Genomic DNA, 16,205 nt, shown 5'->3' with positions numbered 1-16,205 from the left:
AACAACCACATGAGGCAAATATATTTTTATCCCTAATTTACAAATGGACACACTGAAACTTGGGAAGGTTAAGTTACCTGTTCAAGGTCACACTGAGAGTAAACTGAGCTTTAACTGGGCTTCCAACTGAGGTGTGATAGAATCCACATATAGAGCTCTAAAACACTGAACATATGATCTTAATTTTCCCATTTATTTCTTATACACAAATAAAAGTATTATTAATATTTCCACTTGACAAGTAAAAAACAAAAACCAAACAAGTAAAAAAAAAAAACCCTTCAGATCAGAATATAGATAAGCTGTCCATATCACACATCTAGTAACTGGCTGAGTATGGATTTTGACAGGCTTGATTTATTCTAGTATTTTGCTCTTAATTTTTAAGCTATTCTGTCTCTCATAAGATCAGCCAGCCTCAAATATCTCTTTTACATGTAAAATTTAAGGATTCTAGAGGTCAGGGGAATAGGAGGTGAGAGGAATATCTGTTATGTTTTTACCCGGAATGATGTAGATGTTTCCAATTTCCCCCACTTCCTTCCATATCCTTCCTTCAGCCTTTGCAGTGGACTGTGAAGGCAGAAGACCTTCAGGAGGAAGTTAATTTCATTTTTTTTTCAGATGTAGGTGAAGGCTTATCTCTGCTGTTGGTGACATGGGAGCTGAAAGCAATGGAAGTCTTGACCTATCCGTCTTCCTGACTGGCATCCCAGGATTGGAGGCCCAACATGGCTGGCTTTCCATTCCTTTCTTCACTGTGTATATTGTGGCCATTGTGGGTAACAACCTAATCATGGCAGCAGTGCAGGCAGACCCTGCCCTTCACGAGCCCATGTACTTGTTTCTCTCCATGTTGGCTGTGACAGAGGTGGGTGTTTCTGTGTCTACACTGCCCACTGTCATGGGTATTCTTTGGTTTGATGCCCGCCAGATTGACCTGGATGGCTGCCTGGCTCAGATGTTCTTCATCCACACTTTCTCCTGCATGGAATCAGGGGTCCTGTTGTCCATGAGTTATGACCGCTTTGTAGCCATCTACAATCCACTGCGATATACAGCCATCCTAACCCTGCCACGTATCATTTGCATGGGTCTGGGCATCACACTGAAGAGTGTGACGCTCATGGCCCAACTTCCAGTCCTTTTGAAACAACTGCCCTATTGCCACACCAGCGTACTCTCCCATTCCTACTGCCTCCACTCAGACCTGATCCAGCTGCCTTGTGCTGATACGAAGCTCAGTAGCATCCTGGGTTTGGCCATTGTCCTGGCCACTTTTGGGCTGGACTCACTGCTTATCATTGTCTCTTATGTGCTGATTCTTCACATGGTGCTGGGCATTGCTTCTGGGGAGGGACGGCGGAAGGCCCTCAACACGTGTGTGTCACATATCTGCGCAGTGCTCATGTACTACGTGCCCATGATTGGTGTGTCTGTGATGCATCGTGCTGCCAAGCATGCCTCACCCCTGGTCCACACACTCATGTCTAGCGTCTACCTCTTTGTGCCTCCTGTGCTCAACCCCATCATCTACAGTGTCAAGACCAAGCCAATCCGACAGGGGATTTTCACCTTGTTCTCCTGCAAGAGGAAATTGCTCTGAATCCCTCCAATAGGGCAGAGACTTTGGGTCCATCTATAAACTGATGGTGTTTCTGCTGTGGGCCAGGCTGTACAGCAGACATTTAGTGGAGGAATAGGAATGAGGGATTCTAAGCATTGTCACAGGCTTGACCTTGGATCACAGGTGTTCTCCCTAGTCCTTTTTATTTCACAACTTGTCAACATGTGTGGGTCTCTGCATGTGTGTACATGCACGTCAGATGTAATCAGTGTGAAGGCAGAGATAGTGAATTTCATTTTTCCATTTCCCCTCAAAAGTCCCAGCAAAAAGCCTGATAACTAGCAAGATAACAGTAAAGACTTGAGACCTAATCATGTTTGAATTGAGGTGAAACAAATTACTGCTTTTGATAGGTTAGGCAAGGATTAAGAATATACCCCAAGCAAGAGAGATCATCCTAGGAACATGCTTTTGAGTAAGGTGAGCATATTCTCTGGTTTGCCCCAGATAATCATGGTTTACACTTACTTTCCTCAGCATCATTATCAGTAGCACTCCCTTTCCCTCCCCCAAAATGTCCTTGTTTAAACAATAAATTGTATGGGAGCTTATAAAGTAGCTTCCTTCCTGTCATGGAAGGAATCAGACTCTCTGTACCACCATCTAATGGCCTCCACCCTAAAAATTTATGTACTAGGAGACTCTGAGATTGAGGAACAGTTGATTAAATTCCCTCATTTTAGGCATAAAGTAAAATAGGAACAATCTCATAATGCCCAGGTTTTAGATCCTAAGACTCCTAGCAAAAGACCCAAATTCTCTCTAGTAGAATCTCAGACCCTATTTTTAGGGTTTAGTAGGTCTGGGGTACTGTACCTGGTTATTCCTGTTTTTCTTTTCTCCCTTCCCCTTAGCCTTCAGTAACCTCAGCATGCCATGTGATGGGAATATATATAAATGTTTGTTTATTTTGCTTCCCATGTGATGGGAATATATATAAATGTTTGTTTATTTTGAGAGAGAGAGAATGTGTGTCCATGTGAGTGGGGGAGGGGCAGAGAGAGAGGGAGAGATAGGGAGAATCCCAAGTGGGCTCTATGCATCAGTGCAGAGCCTGATGTCGGGCTCACTCTCACGAACCCCTAGATCATGACCTGTGCCGAAGTCAAGAGTCTGACCGACTGAGCCCAGGCACCCCATGATGGGTCTATTCCTTGACCTTCCACCTCTTTCAGCCCTGTCAGCATGGGGCTCATTTTTCCCCTTTATCTGCCTATGGCTCTCTAGGGTTTCCCAGAAACCTTTAGTCAAACGAGAAGGACCATTCTCACACTTCCTAAGGGACACAGGTCTTTGTGTAGAGTGGATTGACAGGGCTGGGTTAGTTGATCAGTAAGTGGTCTCATGTTTTCAGTTTCTCTTACTTCCAGGCCTCCAATTACAATGCAAACGTTTTCCTCACCATAAACTATTCTTCTGGACTTCATCCGGCTCATCCCATTGTGGTGACCTTTTTGCCATGAATTACTAGATTACATGTCCACCAATGACAGCTTCTGTAAAGTCAAGGTGACTGGTTATTTCTTACAACTGCATACACATCTACAATTATCTTGAAATAAAAAGTTTTATTTTAAAAAGTATATGCAAAATGCAAGCCCAAATTTTGTATTAGGTTAACAGGTATGTAATTCATCTGAACTTTGGAAACTCTGCTCTTCAAAACACGTTATTAAGAAAATGAAAAAGCAAACCAATGACAGGGGGATGATATTTACAGTACGTATATCTCATAAAGGACTTGTATACAGGGTATAGGAAGACATTTTACAATATGATAAAATACAATGCAGTTAAAACCACAGTGAGATAGTACTTAACAACCTAGCATGACTAACATTTAAGTGACTGACAGTGTTAAGTGTTAGCAAAGATGTCACGTATTGCTGGCGGAAATATAAAATAGCGTGAGTGCTTTGGCAAACGACATGGCAGGCACAGCTAGATATTTACACAGGAGAAGTAAAAGCATGTATTCACATAAAAAGTACACAGCATTGCTTTTTCGGAATAGCCCTAATATGAAACAAGCCAAATGCCCACCAGCAGGTGAATGGATATGCAAAATTGTGGATATCCATATGATGAAATATCACTCAGCAATAAAAGGGAACAAACTATCCTACACAGAGAGACATGAATGAACCTCAAAAACATGGGGCACAAAAACAGCCAGGCACAAAAGACTACTCTGGATAATTTCATTTATATGAAATTTATATACAAAAAGGGTCGAGAATACCATCTTCTGAATTTTATGAAATACACACTTCTGTATCCCAATGGGACCCATATAATCGTTTAGATCCTAGGCAGTGAGTAACTTATGCAGAAACATTTAACATTAGCCAAAAAAATTTTTCAGAAAGCAAATCTATTTTGAATTCTTAAACATATCATGTGATTTCTTAAGTCATGAAGACCATACACATACATATATGCACACACACAAATAATAGTTTTGTCTAGGGACAGGAAACAGAAAGCCTGAACAAAGAATAGGAGCAGAATTCTTCATTTAATCTTTTTTTGGTTCCAGTTAAATATTGGCTGTTGTCTGAGGTTCTGGACATAGGTGGCCATAAAATTCAGTTGATAGAGAGCTCTCATTAAGAGATTACTTAAAAGGCAGAGATAATTCTCAACAGCCACTGCAAAGACATCATGCAGAGACACAAGCAACATAAACCTGGCTGGGAGTCAATGCATGCCTTGTCTTCCATTACTTAGCCTACATTTTATAACCCAGACAGTCAGCCAGACCATTCACTGGTCATGGAAACACTTATTTTGCCCAAGAATTTCTCTTTGTGTTTCCAAATGCATGTCTCTTTATAACCGAAATATCTCTACTATCTTCTACAGTTGACCTTAATTTTATAGTTCTAGAAATACAGGCCACAGGTAGGAATAGTTGATTAGGGCAACTGTAACAAAGTGCCACAGACTTGGTGGCTGAAACAGCAGAAACTTACTTTCTCACGACTCTGGAGGCCTTGCACAATTTCTCACCATACTGGTTTCCTTTGAGGCCTGTCTCCCCTGGCTTGTAGATGGCAATCTTCTCCCTCTGTCATCCCATCGCCTTCCCACCATGCTTGTGCTGATGTGTGTCTTACTTGCCTCTTCTTTGCAGGACACCAGCCATATTGCACTAAAACCCATCCTAATCTCATTTTAATTTAATTTCCTCTTTGAAGACCCTATCTTTACAGTCACATGCTAAGATACGGGGACTTAGGATTTCTAAATATGAATTTTCAGGGGACACAATTCAGCAATTCAGCCCATGACACTGACAGATCTCACTGTCCTGAATTGAATTTTGTTCTGTCGCCTCCACCTCAAAAACCCACCCTCCCACCTGGGAAAGTCTTGAGAGGGAAATGGTAGCATCTGTGCATGTGGACAATTACCATTTAACCCCCCTGATTCTTATTCTCATGGAGTTGAGAACACAGATGCTTCCATAGATGTTCCCATTCACAATCCAGAGTGTAACTTTTTGGAAGAGAGATGGAGAAAACAATTCCTATAAACCTAGCACCTTGGTGATACAAGCCCATGTCTTCTACATACCACGTTTCATTGGAAATTCTCAGCCTTTTGAGCTGGATATTATTAGCCCAGTTTTAGAAATCCAAAAAATGGATTCAGAGAGTTTCATAAGATGGTCAAAATGTCACACAATTATTAATGAAAAAAAGAGATATTATTAAAGGTGTCATGTGATCCTCTTCAAAACCAGGCATAATCCCAAGACTCTTTCTCCCCTCATGATGTTTTGGGAAATTCTCAAGCCTGTAACTGTCCACTGAAAGAAAAGTCTTCTTTGATCGATATTCCTACCAATTTCTTTGACTTTTTTTTTTTAACATTTGGATTTCCTGGTCCTAATTTCCCCTGTTCTGAGATTGCACATGGCACCCATTTTACAATTTATTTCCCTACGCCAGCTGATCTTTGGTCCTCTGGAGAAACATGCTAACTTCTAGGTTCTGGTAAAGAAAGTGGGAAAATAAGGTGGGGGAGGGGGGAAGGATATCGGTGGAGAAAGACATCCTTCCCCCACTTGCTCTCTGCCTTTTGCTTCCTAATCCTACCCTCCCCACTACACTCCTATTGAAGCCCTGCCTATGTTGATTCAAATCTAAGATAGTCCTCATACTGGCCACCTGCACTATGGGTTCAGTAATCAAAAGCTGTGACCACAGTTATAGCTGCCTTTCTGTGACTACAGTGATAGCTGATATTTCTGAGAGAGCCAACCTGGTTTCCACAAAATAATGATCAAGTAGGCCATATTCTTTCTCTTGGAACCTTTTCCAGTACAGGATTCGCCAAAGGGAACTTTCCCCTGACAGTTTGAGCCACGTTAAGGGCATTAAATTTTTAAAAACACAGTCTTCTCTGGTCAGAAAAATGAGTTCCTACTCCCCCAAATACTATCTGTAGACTTACTTGAAGTTTTAATTCTAAATACTAAAGGACCTGTCACAAGGTGAGAGTGTTATTCTAACTGTTGGAGACCTAACCATTCCACCCCAATCTTCTGCATGTGTTCATTTGACCTGCTGAAATCATGTTGATTAAATAAATCTGAATAGCTGAGCATCTTGATTTGCATCCATCCTCCCGGAAAGATTTACCACTTTTTATTTTTTACTTTTTCGGGAGAAAGTTGGGGCATGTCTATGAAGTAGGGTGAGCCAGGGCAGTGGAGCTAGAGTCTACCTGGATGCCTAAGTGGAGCTGCCTTAGCAATGGGTGGCGGAGGCAACAGCGAAGGGATTCCTTCAAATGTAAGTAATCAAGCCCATGGGAGAGAAGTATATCCAGAAAGGAGGATGAAATTTACATCTTAACTCAATTAATGAAGCTTACTCCACTGGCAAATAAATGTGCTAGAATCTTATCAATTCAGATCTACATCTCTTTTAGGTAGGACATGTGCTGCTAGGTTCTCCAAAACAAAAATTTGCAAAAAGACAAGACAATGTCATACGGCCTTAACACAGGATGGCATATTGCTGTAAAGTCATCATTTCTCATTCTGACCGTACCCTCCCCATAAGCCGGTGACTCTAATTCCTGAGTAATTTAACAAATTCGTTCTTTCATCTTAAGCACATATCTCTTTGGGAAAGGAGACAGATAATTCCCTGACGGATCTGCTTAGTCTTGACACTGTAAATGATGGGGTTCATCACAGGCGGTGCCAACAGGTAGATATTGGCCATGATAACGTGGACCAGCGGAGAGGCATGCTTGGCAAATCGATGAGTCATGGATACTCCAACCATGGGAACATAAAGGACCAGAACAGCCAGCACGTGGGATAGACAGTTATTGAGGGCTCGGAACCGCTCAGTCCAGGAGGCTGTGCCCAAGATACTCTTCAGGATGAGTGTGTAGGAGAGCACAATGAGCAAAGGGTCCATCACAATAATGAGCAAAACAAGAGCAAATCCATACCAGCTATTGACCCGGATGTCAGCACAGACGAGGCGGATCATATCCTGGTGGAGGCAATAGGAGTGAGAGAGAAGGTGGGAGCGGCAGAAGGGCAGGCGCTTGAGTAGGAAAAGGCAGGGGAGAACAGCCAGGACACAGCGGCAAATGATGGCTAAGCCGATCTTGCCAATGACTTCACCGGTGAGGATGGAGGCATAATGCAGAGGGCGGCAGATGGCCACATAGCGATCAAAGGACATGGCCAACAACACAGAAGATTCCATAAAGGAGAATGTATGAATGAAAAATAACTGTGCAAAACACGCTTCAAAGCCGATCTCATCAGCATTGAACCAGAGGAGCTGCATGACTGTGGGCAGGGTGGTGAGGGTGAGGCCCAGGTCGGTCAGGGCCAGCATGGAGAGAAATAGGTACATGGGCTGGTGGAGGGATGGCTCCTTGCGGATGACCGTGAGAATGGTGGTGTTACCCATGATGGAGATGGTGTAGAGGCAGCAGAAGGGGATGGAGATCCAGATGTGGGAGGCCTCAAATCCAGGGATGCCAGTGAGGATGAAGTAGAAGGGTGCTTGGGTGCTGTTAGTCACCTTGGACATGACCGATGAAGGTAGCTTCGTGTTGCTTTGCTCAAAGAGAATCAGAAATATGAGAAATCATCTTTGTCTTTACCTCATTTGATCTAAACTCTATTCAAACAAAGGTTCACAGTTGTTGAGTGTTAGGTAAGGACAGATTCAAGAGCTCCACTGTTACTGTTCCTCAGCCTGTCTCTGGATAGTTTGCTTCCACACCACTCAGATTCCCTCAATAACGCAACACAAATGAAATCATGGGCCACCTCCTCGTTTATTTTTTACCGATTCTGTTTTCCCCACTCCCTTTGAGTTCTCAGTGCCCTGGAATCTGCCTGTCATCCAGTCATATCATCAGTACTGTTCTCACAGTGACTGAAAATGAACTCGTACACACAAACGTCATGGCTAAAATCAGGTCCTTCTCTTTATTATCCGGTGTTTCCTTTCGAATTTGCCTTTGACTATTCTAACAGTATCCTCACCTGTTTCACCCGTCCTAAAGGTATCAACAAGTGTTTCTCTGTTATTCACTTTATCATATGCTAAGATCATTATTCTTCTTGATCAGCCTTCATTTCTCACCTGCTGTCTTTTCCTCATTACTTGATGTCATCTGTAGCTAGGCTTTTCTTTTTTTATTTATTTATTTATTTATTTATTTATTTATTTATTTTTTAATATATGAAATTTACTGTCAAATTGGTTTCCATACAACACCCCTAGGCTTTTCTTGATGCAGTATCCAAATATACCTGGAAGCCAAGGGCAGCGTGCACAGGAGAGGAGAGAGGGGAGAGCCCAGATGAGGACAGCCACAGTCTATGGCAGGCACTCCTCTAAGGCAATTACCTACAATAGTTCTTTTCCACCCCTAGCAATAGCCATCACCCCTCCTTTTTTGCCTGAGCACCGAGAGAGTGTTACTTGTGATTTCTCCTGTGTGGTGGTGCCCACATCACTATCTGCAGCTTCTGCTTTCTCTGTTTGTCTCACAGAGTAGCTCTGTTATAAGGTCCTGCAAATCTCTGGGCTGGAATGTAAGGATGTGTGGCAGGTCCCCTCAGGAGTACACGAAGAGGCATCTTGAGACCTGGGGTTCCACTGGGATGCCAAGAAGTCAGCTTTGTCCACAAGGGTCTCTGTGCCCATGGTCCCCTCATAGAGCCCCAGGTGAAGACACCACACTGAAGTATTGTTCTTGTGGCTTGTTGAATTAGATTGGAAACTACATGCATGAGAAGCTTCTTCCTATCAGCATTAGAGGCTGGGGCAGAGATTTTTGGCAGGGGCCAGAGAGCTGCCGGTCAAAGGAATTTTGTCCACCACTTTCAAGGAGCATTCACCTGGCAGTGAATGTCTGGAAAAACAGATAAGTTTTTCTATTATGTTTATAAAATAAGTGAATGGTGAAAGCCATTTCAAACTGAAATAGGAAAGAAGATTAGTCACTTATTGGTCATTTGGTGACTTACTTCACTATCACATGAAACTAAATTTCAAATAGATTAAGTTATAAAAGTCAATCAGTAACAAGAAAAATAGAGAAAACCATGTAAGCATTTACGTAGCTCATTGCAGAGGACTCTATCCTCAGCAGAAGTGGTCAAAAATGACAAAGGAAAAGATGAGTGGATGTGAGCGCAAAAAATTAAGTCTTTGTAACAGAAAATAATGAAATTTAAAAACTTCTAAAAACATGTTTAAAAACCCTACCATAGAAGGAATTGATATTAAATACAGAAAAATGAAAAGTATTAATATTTATCAATACTAATACCACAATAGGTTACCAGGAAAGATAATGACAAAGTTCACAACAAAAGGAGAAACACGGCTACCAACAAGCACATTACAATATGCTTTACAAGACAGGATGTAAACATGAGATCATAGAATCAGTGTTTTTAACCTTTCAAAATAGTCAGAGCTCTTTTTATGATAACGTGTTGTGCAGATAAGGGCATAACCATGCAGAAATCTTCATGCTTTACTGATGGAAGTGGAACATGTTCAGGTTCTGGAACACAATATGACTACAATCGCCACTTCAGGGGTGACTGTTCAGGGACAACTGGGTGGCTCAGTCGGTTGACCTCTGAGTCTTGATCTTGGCTCATGTCACAGGATCTTGTATTTGGCGATTCCACAGATCCATCCTGGCATGGGGCTCTGCACTGACAGTATGGAGCCTGCTTGGATTCTCTCTCTCTCTCCCTATTTCTCTGCCCCCATATGGCTCATGCATGCTGTGCACACATGCTGTAAATAAATTAAATAAATAAATAAATAAATAAATAAATAAATAAATAAATAAATATCATGCTTTAAGTCATATAATTCACTTTGGACAGAATGCTAAGGAAATCTGGACAGAATAATAAGGAAATCATTTTAAATGAGAATAACAATTTGGGATGCCTGGGTAGCTCAATCCATTAGGCATCCAACTCTAGATTTCTACTCAGGTCATGATCTCATGAACCTGACATCAGGGTTCTGCACAGACAGCATGGAGCCTGCAAGGGATTTTGTCTCCCCTTCTCTCTTTGTCCCTCCCCTGTTTGTGCTCTTTCCGTCTGTCTCTGTCTGTCTCTCTCTCTCAAAATGAAAAATAATGGGGCGCCTGGGTGGCGCAGTCGGTTAAGCGTCCGACTTCAGCCAGGTCACGATCTCGCGGTCCGTGAGTTTGAGCCCCGCGTCAGGCTCTGGGCTGATGGCTCGGAGCCTGGAGCCTGTTTCCGATTCTGTGTCTCCCTCTCTCTATGCCCCTCCCCCGTTCATGCTCTGTCTCTCTCTGTCCCAAAAATAAATAAAAAACGTTGAAAAAAAAAAAAATTAAAAAAGAAAAATAAATGTAAAAAAATGAAACTACAATTTTATGCTAAAAATATGTTATTAAGCCTTATAGGTAAGGATAAAAAAAAAGGACCAAATGTGTGTGTGTGTGTGTGTGTGTGTGTGTGTGTGTGTGTATAAGTAGGCATATAAGTCCTGCACATATCATGATCAATAAATTAATAAATATTCTGTGACCACATTTGTATTCCAAAGATGTTACTTTAAAATTTGAGTTATAATGTGATTTAAATAGCAATTTGCTTACTTGTGTGGTTCTGTGCTAAGAGCCTGTAGGAAGTTGGCACAGAGTTATGGAATGCTGCCTGAATGCAAATGTGTGCAGTGCGTGTGTGTGTGTGTGTGTGTGTGTGTCCAGGGTGGTGGTGGTGTACTCTCACTAGTACAGAGAGTGGTAGGTAATTAGTATAGTTTTAGACATCCTGAGTTTGAGGTGATGCTAAGCCACATTGATAGAGATGACAATTCGGTCATCTCTAAAGATCCTGGAGAAAAAGAGAATTTTAACTGGTGGATATAGATTTGAAGTTTATGTACATTAGAGGTAATTGATGCCATGAGAGTCACTAAAATGGCTGGAGAAAAATAAGAGAAAAGGGAGGAAACAAGGGGTTGAGAGAGATTCCTGAATATTGTGCCCCTTGACAAGTGTGTGACGACGGGCTACTTTGAGCCTAAAAAACCTAACTTTTACATTTATATAATGTATCTTTCTCCTGGGGCTGGTGTCATGATTTAATTCCATGACTTGAATGATCCAGTTATCCATGGTTGCTTTCCGACTCCATTAATAACAATAACGATGATAATAGCACCAAGAGCAGTGCTGAAGTAATGAGGGTTAGGCAGATTTTGTGTTGAGTGTTTTGTTGTTGTTGTTGTTTGTCTAAGCCTGTTATGATTATCTCCCCTTGGATAAAGGAAAGTTAGAGCCACGGGAAACGTGTCATGTATGTTTTGAATGCTCTTCTGCAGGTACCAAAGCAGGTTGTCCTCAGCAGCAGATGATTGTTGTTATTCTAGTGTATTTGTTCTTTGATTCCCAAATAAAAGTAAATGACATTTTAAGGCAAAGACATCTTTTCTAATAAGCTAGTCTTAAAGGTAAGTCAGGGGGAGTTATTGAATGTGATCCCCCAACTTGAGCAAAGATGAGAGTGTAGCCCTTTGACAACTGATGTGGGGCACATCAGAAGTGAGTTGTACTCTAAAACCAGATTCAACTCACTGGTATCCTGCTTAAATATGGTGCGAAAACTGGGGCCCCAGGCTACTGATGACAATCCACCGAACGTAAGAACAGTAGTTGAGGCATACCTAATAGTAAGATACATATTTAAGAATTTATTACAGAGTCTTAAGAGGTTAAGGTTTTCCTAAAAGATTATAAATCTATATGCAGTTTTGAGACTGAATTCTCTCTATTCTTCAATTGTTTCTGGTACTGAGGACAATGTGTCACAATTGTGTTGAGTGTCTGAGAGGTGAGAGGAGGGATTTAAAGCACAGGACATACCTTAGATCTACCAGGAGAGGTAGTGACATGGCCACACCCCTTCTGTGTATACACACATGTGGTTAATAGTTGAAAATAGCATAGAATAATGTACGTTAAGAACAATCAGCACACAAAATGTAGCGTTTCTTTATTTACATTGAGATCTCTTTATCACAGCCCTGGTTCCTTACCCTTTACTGATACTGTTTACAGTTTTACTGAGAAAACTCCTTCATGTTCCTTTATCAAAGGTATTCTTGCAAACCTCAGGCAGTTTACAAGTGTTTGCTATTTAATATTCCTTAAAACGAGTTTATGGAGGTATAATTATGCACACTTTACAAATGAAGAACCTGCGATTCCAAAGAGTTAAACTTTCTCAGCTCATTTATTAGCAAGTCATCATGATAAATCAAAGGTACCCAACCCAGTAGGAGCAAGGTTTGAGCCAGCTAAGATGAAAACATCTAGTTATGAACAAATCTCTGTTGTTTCTATGCATTCACACTCTTAACATTCAAACTCTTGTTATGCTTATCTGCAGAGATGTTTGTTGTTTGTCCTGCCTGCATCTATTATCTTCTCGGAGCAGTAGTTTCTGTCTCTCTGAATCGTGATTCCACCATTGAGTTTCTGTGCACTCTGCATCAAAAGTCAGTTCAACAGTTTCTTAAACCCCTGAACTGACTTTCAGTGCAGAGTGCACTGAAACTCAACAGAAGACTATGGGGGAGGGGAGGGAAAAAAAAAAAAGTTAGAGAGGGAGGGAGCCAAACCATAAAAGACTCTTAAAAACTGAGAACAATCAGAGGGTTGATGGGGGGTGGGAGGGAGGGGAGGGTGGATGTTGGGTATTGAGGAGGGCACCTGTTGGGATGAGCACTGGGTGTTGTATCGAAACCAATTTGACATTAAATTTCATATTGAAAATATCTAAATATAAATATAAAATTTTTTCTAAGCGATTAGAAAAAAATATTTAAGTTGAAAAAACAAAACAAAACAAAACAAAAAACCAAGGTTCCTTCTCCAGTTTGGCTTTTGATATTTGCCACTGATCTTCGCAATGGCTTTTCTTTTAAATTTAATCTGAGAAACTTAACAGAAACCCATGGGGGAGGGGAAGGAAAAAAAAAAAAAAGAGGTTAGAGTGGGAGAGAGCCAAAGCATAAGAGACTCTTAAAAACTGAGAACAAACTGAGGGTTGATGGGGGGTGGGAGGGAGGGGAAGGTGGGTGATGGGTACTGAGGAGGGCACCTTTTGGGATGAGCACTGGGTATTGTATGGAAACCAATTTGACAATAAATTTCATATATTGAAAAAATAAATAAATAAATAAATTTAATTTTATTTTGTATTTTTCTGAGAAAGAGAGAGAGGGAAAGAAAGGGAACTAGCAGGGGAGAGGGCAGATCAAGAGGAGACACAGAATCTGAAGCAGGCTCTAGGCTCTGAGCTGTCAGCCCAGACATAGTGCTCGAACTTGTGAACCACGAGATCATGACCTGAGCTGATGTCTGACACTTGTTTGACTGAGCCACCCAGGCACTCCTTAAATTATATTTTTAAATATTCTTTTTCTCAAAGTCATATGGTTAGTGAAGTGTAATGTAGGGTAAAAGACTTTAGGAAAAAAACCGTAGGTTTTTAAACTTCCAGTCAAGGAAGTATGATTTCTATTTATTTACAGCAGAAGCTTATACAATACTTATTCTTTCACCCATCTGTGGTACTTACACTTTTGATGGCAATAGTACCTGCTCTTGACTCCTTATTATTAAATAAAATTCTTCCAGTAAACCTAAATTCCACTCGTTAGTACACTTTCCTCTGGAAGAGTAGATTGAAGACTCCCTGGCGGATCTGCTTAGTCTTGACACTGTAAATGATGGGGTTCATCACAGGCGGTGCCAACAGGTAGATATTGGCCATGATAACGTGGACCAGCGGAGAGGCATGCTTGGCAAATCGATGAGTCATGGATACTCCAACCATGGGAACATAAAGGACCAGAACAGCCAGCACGTGGGATAGACAGTTATTGAGGGCTCGGAACCGCTCAGTCCAGGAGGCTGTGCCCAAGATACTCTTCAGGATGAGTGTGTAGGAGAGCACAATGAGCAAAGGGTCCATCACAATAATGAGCAAAACAAGAGCAAATCCATACCAGCTATTGACCCGGATGTCAGCACAGACGAGGCGGATCATATCCTGGTGGAGGCAATAGGAGTGAGAGAGAAGGTGGGAGCGGCAGAAGGGCAGGCGCTTGAGTAGGAAAAGGCAGGGGAGAACAGCCAGGACACAGCGGCAAATGATGGCTAAGCCGATCTTGCCAATGACTTCACCGGTGAGGATGGAGGCATAATGCAGGGGGTGGCAGATGGCCACATAGCGATCAAAGGACATGGCCAACAACACAGAAGATTCCATGAAGGAGAATCCATGGAGGAAGAAGAACTGGGCAAAACACGCTTCAAAGCTGATCTCATGAACATTGAACCAGAGGAGCTGCATGACTGTGGGCAGGGTGGTGAGGGTGAGGCCCAGGTCGGTCAGGGCCAGCATGGAGAGAAATAGGTACATGGGCTGGTGGAGGGATGGCTCCTTGCGGATGACCGTGAGAATGGTGGTGTTACCCATGATGGAGATGGTGTAGAGGCAGCAGAAGGGGATGGAGATCCAGATGTGGGAGGCCTCAAATCCAGGGATGCCAGTGAGGATGAAATAGAAGGAGCCTTGTGTGGTATTAGTCACTTCAGGCATGCTTCTTGAATGCAAAACCCAAATCTGTGTGTTCCACAATAAGAATTTAATCAGTGTGCTACTACCATAGAATGAATATTTTTTAATCTTACATCTAAAGATGTGTCTGGAATTCCTGTTTTTAAAATTTATTTATTTAAATTCAAGTTAGCTGACATACGGTGTAGTATCAGTTTCAGGAGTAGAACCCATTGATTCATCTCTTATGTATAACACCCAGTGCTCATCCCAACAAGTGCCTTCCTTAATGCTCATCACCCATTTAGCCCATCCTCCCGTATTCCTCCCCCCCAGAAACCCTCAGTTTGTTCTCAATATTGTAGAATCTTTTATGGTTTGCCCCCACTCTGTTTTTATCTCCTTTTCCTTCCATTCCCTTATGTTCATCTGTTTTATTTCTTAAATTCTACATATGAGTGAAGTCATATGGTATTTGTCTTTCTCTGACTGACTTATACACTCCAGTTTCATCCACCTTGTTGCAGATGGCAAGATTTCATTCTTTTTGATCACTGAATAGTATTCCATTGTGTGTATATATATATATATATATATATATATATATATATATATATATGGCATCTTCTTCTTCTACACAACACTTTACAGTTCACATTTCACTAGCCAGAGCACTAGCAAACAGAACTATGGATTCTTCTTCCATAAATTTCTACTTAAGATAACCTTATATTCCCTACATTTAGCCAACACTATGCCCTAAAATTTAGCGTTATGCTTTTTGTTGTTCTTGTAATACACTTATCAGCAACACTTGTATATATGTACAGGTACCTAGAAACTTACAGATACTCATTTACCACTGAATCTTCTGTCAGCAATATTTCCAAAAACCTTCTGGTAATCAAATCAAGAGATTTATTTTAGTTCATCTTATACTTGACACACAAAAAATAAGATTCTGGTGATGACCTCCTTCTCTTCAGTTGAATGGAAACACTGTGAAGGGATGGAAGTTTGGCCATATCCAGAGGTCTTGTTTGAGAAACTATATGGATAACAGGGACAATTTTATTTGGGGTAGTAGAGTAGGAGGCACCTCTAAGGTAATGATTACAGGTTTGGTTTGTGCATGTTGAGTTTGAGGTTTATGGGAGCTACCCAAGAGACATGACAATTGGACAGATAGATATGAGGCCCAGGAGGACAGAGGAGAAATCCACTAGGAGTCTTGGGAGTCTCTGGCATATTAATGGTAGGTGAGAACCTAAAAGTTGATGTGACAATCTAGGCAAGAATTTAGGGTGAGAGAGGAAAAGGCAGAGGACAAATCAATAGAAGGAAATGTAAAATTTAGCAAATTGTGTACATATGAAATAAAAAGCAAAGAAAACAGGAAGTACTGCTCAGGAAGGTATTGGAACACAAAGGAAGTGGGAGTCACAGAGGCCA

General features: G+C 41.5%; 3 protein-coding genes across 3 annotated transcripts; 1 reads left to right on the top strand and 2 right to left on the bottom strand.

The window, feature by feature from the left end:
• The first annotated feature begins 658 nt into the window (after positions 1-658).
• Positions 659-1,658, top strand: LOC131488663 (olfactory receptor 51I2-like). Its single transcript, XM_058690523.1, has one exon. The coding sequence runs from the start codon at positions 659-661 to the stop codon at positions 1,604-1,606; it is 948 nt and encodes a 315-aa protein (XP_058546506.1). The 3' UTR covers positions 1,607-1,658.
• Positions 1,659-6,744: 5,086 nt separating this feature from the next.
• On the bottom strand, positions 6,745-7,701 carry LOC131488662 (olfactory receptor 51Q1-like). The gene has a single exon (XM_058690521.1). The coding sequence runs from the start codon at positions 7,696-7,698 to the stop codon at positions 6,745-6,747; it is 954 nt and encodes a 317-aa protein (XP_058546504.1). The 5' UTR covers positions 7,699-7,701.
• Positions 7,702-13,847: 6,146 nt separating this feature from the next.
• Positions 13,848-14,807, bottom strand: LOC131488661 (olfactory receptor 51Q1-like). The gene has a single exon (XM_058690520.1). The coding sequence runs from the start codon at positions 14,793-14,795 to the stop codon at positions 13,848-13,850; it is 948 nt and encodes a 315-aa protein (XP_058546503.1). The 5' UTR covers positions 14,796-14,807.
• Between the last annotated feature and the right edge of the window lie 1,398 nt (positions 14,808-16,205).

This window comes from Neofelis nebulosa, chromosome 10, assembly GCF_028018385.1.
Source record: "Neofelis nebulosa isolate mNeoNeb1 chromosome 10, mNeoNeb1.pri, whole genome shotgun sequence".
Lineage (NCBI taxonomy): Eukaryota > Metazoa > Chordata > Mammalia > Carnivora > Felidae > Neofelis > Neofelis nebulosa.
Note: the sequence above shows the minus strand (reverse complement) of the source record. Positions and strands in the feature narration are given on the sequence as shown.